General features: G+C 41.4%; 1 protein-coding gene across 2 annotated transcripts in view; it reads left to right on the forward strand.

Moving 5' to 3' along the window:
• The first annotated feature begins 52 nt into the window (after positions 1-52).
• Positions 53-8,249, forward strand: part of traf2a (Tnf receptor-associated factor 2a) — a 19,932-nt gene continuing 11,735 nt past the window's right edge. For both annotated transcript variants that reach the window (XM_068703641.1, XM_068703643.1), the window contains exons 1-4: positions 53-460; positions 3,737-3,815; positions 4,991-5,089; positions 6,045-6,206. In XM_068703641.1, coding sequence (XP_068559742.1) covers positions 273-460; positions 3,737-3,815; positions 4,991-5,089; positions 6,045-6,206 — 528 coding nt within the window. In that variant the 5' untranslated portion in view covers positions 53-272. The remainder of the gene's footprint in view (positions 461-3,736; positions 3,816-4,990; positions 5,090-6,044; positions 6,207-8,249) is intronic.

The following is an 8,249-nucleotide window of genomic DNA, read 5'->3' on the forward strand; positions in this document are numbered from 1 at the left end:
GGGCTCACGGCGCCTAGCGGCAGACGTAGTAGTTTACAACAGAACGTAGCATTCTCAGCTGTCACATCTGTCACATGAAAACGCCCGGTGTTATTTGTCAATGCAATAGGAAGATCCAGTATGCGTTTTTAGCATAAGCAGGGATGCATATTTCAATAAACTGTCAAAGAGCAATGGGTCGCTGCCGGCGATTGTTTCAAAAACTGCGTTCAGCTGCGTTCGCTCTCTTGAACGCACCCCGCTGAGCACCTCGATATTGTTCAAGGGGAATAATGGCTGCACAGGAGCAGTCTCCACCATCTTCCCTGGAAGGCAACAAACCCGGCTTCCCAAAGAAAATTTTGGCCAACAGCCTCGAGGACAAGCATTTGTGCAACTCGTGCCAGAAAGTGTTGAGAAGGCCCTTGCAAGCCCAATGCGGTCACCGCTTTTGTTCGTTCTGTTTCAACAAAATTGTGAGGTGAGTATAGTGTCGTTGCTAGGGAGCTAGCTAGATGGGTAGCCCGTGTGAGCGACCGGAGCTCGTCACCAGCCCTCCTTTAAATATCCTTAAATTTAATGCCGCCCTGCTTATTGTTGCCGGTAACGCCTATGTAACCACACGGACAATATGATGAACACAGTGCGAAGACCCACTAAACAATTCGGCGTGCAGGTAATTCACCAATCATCACTTGATCCCAATAAAACATGAATCTGTGTGACGGGTTGTCCCAGGTGCCCTCGTAGTCTAGTCTAGTCTAGTCTGGCCCGAGCGAGCAGTGGAGTTGAACTTGACAGTGTTTTGTATTCACTACATTCAGGTTGATGTGTACGCCGAAGGTCCGGCAAATTATAGAATATTTAAAATGTATTCCAGTCAGTTAGTATTTTTGTCGATAAGAGAGCCAACATTAAATAATCTGAGTTTATGATGACCTTTATCCATATGGTAGATGAGGTGACCTATCCAATACGTGTACTATGTGTACTTTTCAGTAGTTTTTCTATGTTAGAATGACAGCAGTAGGAACGAGAGTACGTCTGACTTTTTGTCATTAAACAGAACCAGGAATAGGCTTGGTTGTGAGTTTCAGATATAGTTGTGTTTTCGGATCAGTCATTTTTGGTGCAAGCATCGCCAAGAGTAACATTTGCTGCCACAGCCAGACTATCCTGTCTGCATCTCTGTGAAGCACCTTTATTAAAAATAAACCCTGTTAGAAACTGGTGTCACACATAAATCTGTGACCCATCAGATTCTGTGACTATGTAGATTGGGGATGACTACCTGTGTAGAACAGTACGTGAAATGACTCTCCCTAGAGAGAGGGTCCCCCTGGTTGAAAATCCAGACGTTATATTAGTTAATATTATGCTTATATAGTCCATATTCCTAAATATTTGTTTAGTTAACGGTGCTAAATTCGATAGCGGCAAACAACTATGTGCTATATAAAGGTATAGTGGGTATTGTCTACCTGAGGAGAGACACACTCCCTCCATGTGTGTTAAAATCCAATTGTTTACAAAGCCTGGCCGGCTGTGCGTGCACGTGAGTGTATGTGAAACTTTTGTGTACGTGAAACTTTTGTGTACATGGTTATATGTGTGTATGTATGCATGCATGTGTAGGTATAGATATATCTAGATATCAGTGACGTGCGGTGAGGTTCTTGGCTGGTGAGGCACTGACACTACATAAATCAGATTTACAAATATATGAACCCAATAGAGAAGCTTACATCACCATTCAATTGGCAGCTTGCACATTGACTACTGGTTGTTTTTCATATCAGCATTATTTACACACACATAGGTAAGGAACATAATTGATTCCACCGGGAGCGTTTCAGAAGCGGAGCGCTCGCGGGCACCACCCGCGAAAATCGTGAAATTCCGCGATAATCTGCGTAACAACCCCGGATGTATAAAGAGAACAACAAACACATAAAAGGTCACTTGAATTGCTGTTGATTTGTTCATATTTCCTTGTTTTTTGAGACATTTTTAAGCTTGGATATAGAATACATTTTTGTGGTCAAAGCAAAATAAAAGAAGAAGAAGAGAAGTGTAGAAGAAGAGCAACGACAGAACAAACATAAACCCGACCCGTGGGCTCTCTCACGCCCTCTTCAGTGAGGCAGAGGTAGTGTTTGCTCTTCTGTGCTTTTTCACTGCGGTTTCTGTTAGATCAGCAACACTAAATAGGTTCTACACATACGTGAAATACATTACATATTCTATGTAAAGAAAGGATATATAATAAAAGTGTCTACAAATATTACAGTGGTGACAAACAATGAGAAAGCAAAAGGCACGCGCTCAACCCAGTTAGTGAGGGATTCACAATCGTGAGGTGAGGAACAGCTCGTCGCCGCCTCACCTCATGTGTCTCCTCTGTTTGAACAGGACATGCGCTAATTCAGCAATTTTGATTATAAAAATGCTTGAAATGATTGGAATCATACAGAAATTACATTTGTAGCACAGATCAGTAGAAACATATTAATATTTATTTTATTTTAGCATTATTTGTTTTTTACTTTTTATGATGACATGCCTGCCTCACCTGCCTCCCCTGACCGCATGTCCCTGGTAGATATGTATTCGCTACTTGATAAATTATTGTTACTATTATTATTGCTATTATTTTTTGTCATATGCCTTATCTTATGTCAGGGACTGTAATATATATAAAAAAAAAAAATAGACTTCCCACAACTAAATGACAAAAAACGTATTTTCGCTTTGTGCACTGCACCTGCTGGGAACTTGTTAAGGTACATATTGTATACACAGTTACACAGAGGGTGTAATAGTTGGATATATGCATAACCAAATCTGGTTATCTGCTGCAGGATGGTAACTGATTACTTACCAAATGCATGCCATCGGGGGTTTCCCTGCAGTGAGACTATTGCAATACAAACATTCGTTATTCTCTCTGGTTACTTCTGATATCATTTGCCACAGTTGTCTGGTTTCTTGTGCGGGTATAAATTAAACTTGTGACTTTACCATTTTTTTAATGAACTTAAGCAATACCTTCAATAAAATGACACAATAGACTATAGTGTGCTTAGGACTGCAGCTAATGATTATTTCCATTATCTGCCAATGTTTTCCTCAATTAATCGGTTAATCATGCGGTTAAAAAAGTAATAATTTTTTCAATAAAATCTCAAATCACATTTTTCTACTGTCAAAATTTAAGTTTTCAAATGACTAGTTCTGTTGTACCGACTGTCCAAAAACCCAGAGATATATTCAGAATGATACCAAACTACTAGAACCAGTAGATATTTGTCAACTATGTTTGAAGAATGACTAAGCCAATTAATTAAAAAAAGTGAATCAAAATGGTGGTTGATTATTTATGTTTGTCGATCGACCCAATCACATACTCAAGTAAACATTTCAGCTCTATGTGTTCTCTCAACTCAAGGTCTACTTACTAGCTTTAGTGAAGTCTTCATCTCAAGGGTCTTCGTCAGCAAATGGACCGGTTTTGGTCTGGCGTTCACTTGAGGACCATGAGATGTGGTCAAAAGCTCTGATGAAACCTTTAGTTGAGATTCTACCTCTTTCTAATCACTGATCCCTGGGTCTTGGGTGAACTCAATGGACCTAAACAGCATTTGGAGAGCGGCGATGGTAACATCACGCATCTATATTGTCCGACACACGGTAGATGGTAGTTTAATTTTGGCACAGTATCTATACTAATCTAATATTTGCCTTTCCTCCCTTCAAGTTCTGGACCACAGAAGTGCAGTGCTTGCATCAAAGAAGACTTGTTTGAGGAACCCACCTCCATTCTCAAGCAAGGCGGTGTACGTACATTTTTTCACCCTACATTGCATCTTGTATTTCTCCTTAGTTAGATTAAATAGTGTATTACTATGATTTTAAGTTACTACAATTAACTTTTAATTGGTTGTGAAAGAGTCTCAATTTAATCCGAATGCCTCTATCTGACCTACATAAGCAAACGAGACCACCAGTGAGAAGATTGGCTATTTCTATATAGTTATTCTTGATGCTTCTCATCTGTGCCACTGGGTCCGATTCCGGCGTCATCAGACGGAATCGTGTAGGTTCACCAGACACTCCTTCAGCGGGGCCTCTGGCAGCGACCAGCCCGCCACGGAAATACTTAGTGCTAATCTGGTGGTCGGAAACACTACCGTTAACACAACCAATCAACACAAAATGAAAGTTCCTCGCAGGAACTTAGATGCTCCATTCAGATGGAATAAGTCGTTAGATGCACTCAGCTGCGTTTACACTAGCGGCCCCTAGCAGCCGGTTAAGAGTAGTGAGTGAGGAGTCAGCAGGGTCAATAGCGGTATAAAACGGCGACCAAGAGAGATCCTTGACAATGCAGCCATAACTGGCCACCAAAAATATAATGCAGTCTGCGGCAGCAGAATGTGAGATTAGCCGTAGACAGACACAGAGGTGCACACTCACTCACTAATGGATGCACACACGCTACCAATCGCATGATCCTCCTGGCAGAGATACAGTTATTTCACTTAATGTATTTTGTTTGCCGTTTGTTTTTCCCATGCCGTCTACCGTCTGCCTGATTCCATGTGAATGCAGCATAAGTTCCCTAGTTTGTTGACATAATCACCAGTCTGTCATTGGTAGTAGAGTTCGGCCTGCTTTGGTATCTTTGGGTAGCTGGTGTGGAGAAATAACATTTGTGAGGGTGTTAAAACTCTGTACTCGGCACTGTAACGTCTCAGTCATGGTTTGTTTTCCGGAGTGTAGAGCCAGCACGATAAAAACTTTGATTGGACTTTATTTCTTGGCAAGCGTAGAAAATAGAAGAAGCCACGATAGTCCCGCTTCCCTAGAATGACCACATGTGCCGGGGAAATTAGAGCCAGGAGATAAAACATTTGATCTCCAGGAAACTGATGCAGAGCATTTGTAACACCACTCCTCCGCCTGTAACCGAAGACACGAACTGAACAACAACCTCTGCTTCTCCGTGCAGGCTTTCCCCGACAATGCGGCTCGGAGAGAAGTGGAGGCCTTGGCGGCCGTCTGTCCCAACGAAGGATGCGCGTGGACGGGGACCATCAAAGAATTTGAGGTGCAAAGTTGTGGTTGTTCCTAGTACTATCAACTCAACTTTATTCATAAAGCAGATTATATGCGTAAAAGAAATGCAACACAATGCGCCTTACTTGAAAAATGACAAAATAAGTGCAAATGCAATTACATCAGTGCGGAATATACATATTCCAAAATAAACATCACACACACACACACACACACACACACACACACGTACACATACACATACACATACACACACACACACACACGCTAAGACGTTAGCCAGAGAATGTTTTCAAGAGGAATGGTTTTAGAACAAGGGATGGTTAAAAGACCAATACCTGTGGACCTGAGTGCTCTTGCGGGTTTGTAGCTAATCACCATGTTTTTTTTAGGTGCAAGGTAGGGCTGCGCAAAATATGGATATTATATCGATATCATATGTTCTTAGATTCTGGATATCGAAATATAGAATAAGTGTTGTCATTTCCTGGTTTTAAAGGCTGCATTTCTGGAAAGTAATGTCATTTTTTGTCTTTTGCCGTTGACTATTGTCCATATTTTTTTTTTTCCCCGAAATAAGGTCCCATGGTGGTCCAATGTAAGGGGCGAGACTTCACCACTCTATTAGAGCATGTATTTATATGCGGATCGTTGAACTTTTATATGTGCCGTTCCTGTGCTATGGTGAGACCAAAATAGACATCTAGAGGTCTGTCTGATGTTGGATGGATATTAAGCTCAGAACAAACTGTTTTTTTCAAGTATTTGGAGACGCGCCTGTATGGAACTAACGTAACGTAAAAAACAGCATGACTTTATTGTATACGTAACGTTTCCAACTCACTGGACTTTTTCAAGGCAATATCAGTTAAATCCTTATACACTCCCCAATCTACAATGAGTGACATCATCAAGGTACACCCAAGTTCAACAGTAAGTGGACGTTATAAAAAGTGTTAAAGGTTGTTTTTCTTGGTCACCTGCAGGCCAGCCACGAGGGCAACTGTGACTTCATGATTATCCTGTGTCCCTCCTGCAAAGAGCTGATGAGGGCCAATGAACAGGAGCGCCACAACGAGAGGGAATGTCCAGAGAGGACGCTCAACTGCAAATATTGCAAGGAACCCTTCCTGTTAAAGAACATCAAGGTCAGGTTTCTCTCTATTACTGCAATTATAAAATACAGTATTTCACAGTATATGAAATAAAGTTAGGGAGCCGATGTTTTTAGGGACATACTGTAAAATTGTAACATATTAGACTGTATATAAGAAGTGGACGTAGTCACCCATTGGTTTGTGGACTGCTGTTATTAAGCCTCGAGTTCGGCAGTTTGGCAAAACAGGGACTAATGTGGAGGGTTGGACCAATGGACTGAACTCAATCCTGCTCAATAGTATTCCACCTCTTTAGAAAAAGTAAATTGTATGGTTTTGATAAGCTGTGAGTGGTAAGAGTAAATATTATGATCAGTGGTGGAATGCAAAGTATAAGTACTGTACTTATGTACAAATTCAAGGTACTTTACTAGTACCTAATATGAGTATTTCTATTTTATTCAACTTTGTACTTCCACTACACTACATCTCAGAGGGAAATATTGTACTTTTTACTCCACTACATTTGTCTGGTAGCTTTAGTTACTTTGCACATTATAATTTTTCAAATCTTTCCTAACTGAACAACAGTGTATAAAGGAGTTAAAATGAGCTCCACCTTAAACATCTGCAGCAGGAATAATGATCCAAACAAATATCCATATGATATATCCATATATAATAATCAAACACATGACAGGGATCATTTCGGGGTTTCTGCAAAACTAGTACTTGTATTACTTTTGTTTGTAGTCCAATGACCTCATTTTCAGTTCAGTGAATGAGAGCACTGAAGTCAGGTTGAATGTGTGAGGGAGATGTGAAGGACAGCTGACAGGTGAGAGAGGATCTGGATCTGGATTTGTTAAACTTCATCACGGAGAATGTTTGTTCACATATGTTGGTCGATCCAAAGAGAACCAACATCTTCTGTCCGTGTCCGCTCTGCATCACCAACACATCTCAGGTAGCCAAAATGACCCGGCCCAGCTCTGGTGTACGCTCGGCATGCCGGAAGAAACATGTCAGGCCGAGTCTGGTTGCCGACTCAGCTGAGACTCGGGATGAATTACGTGCCAGAATCGGGCCGACCATTATTGGGATTGCAGTGACGCTGTTGCTCACACACATCCACAAACTTACTAATGTACGTAAATTGAGATAAAAAACATTAGCAGTTGCCTTCAAAATAACAGCAATGCAGCTGTATTCCGTGCATGATGTACAATTATTTTCCCGTTGACGGCCAACGGACCGGATATGGCCCGTGGACCTTAGAATGCCCAGGTCTGCTCTAAATGGACTATAATTTACTAAATGAACATCATGCTGTATTGAAGAATATTTGAAACTAGAGATTTAGACCATAAACTCATGTTTACAATGTTTACTGAGGTAATAAATCAAGAGAGAAGTAGAGTCATTTTCTCATAGACTTCTATACAACCAGAGGAGTCGCCCCCTGATGGACACTAGAGAGAATGCAGCTTTAAGCCGCTGCAGCATTTGCTTCACTCGACAGAACTGGAGGTTACCGCCTGGTCCAGTGACATACATACTCTTGTTATGTTCAAAGTAAAGTATTAATTGTCATGTCTCATTTGACATAACGGTTGGCGGGACAGAACTGGTGTCACATGACAGGTTGTATATGTTTTCCTCCCGTCAGCCAATGACACAAATGACCAATGGGACTTTCTGTCTTTAGGGTTTGTTGAATGGGTTGTTTAGGGGCAACTTCGTTTTAACTTGGTCCAGTATTGAGGTAGAACGCTGCAGACAGTTATCACTCGAGCCAACTCCTCACCACCAATGTACGTCAACTAAAACTGCTCGTTTGTGTCACTGCCAGACTCAGATTGTTTTTACAAGTGTCTGTCAACATTATGGAAATGACCCTTCAGAGAAATAAAACCTTTTTCTTTACCTTTTGCTTTCGAACCAGGCGGCAACCTCCGATTCTGCCGAGTGAAGCAAATGCGGAAGTGTCCTAAAACTCGCATTCTCTCTACTGACCAGCAGGGGGCGACTCCTTTGGTTGCAAAATGAAGTCCAATACTATGGAAGTCTATGAGAAAATGACCCTACTCCTCA

The sequence above is a fragment of the Cebidichthys violaceus genome, unplaced genomic scaffold (genome assembly GCF_023349555.1).
Source record: "Cebidichthys violaceus isolate CVI_PGR_0920_01 unplaced genomic scaffold, fCebVio1.0.p SCAF_9, whole genome shotgun sequence".
NCBI lineage: Eukaryota > Metazoa > Chordata > Actinopteri > Perciformes > Stichaeidae > Cebidichthys > Cebidichthys violaceus.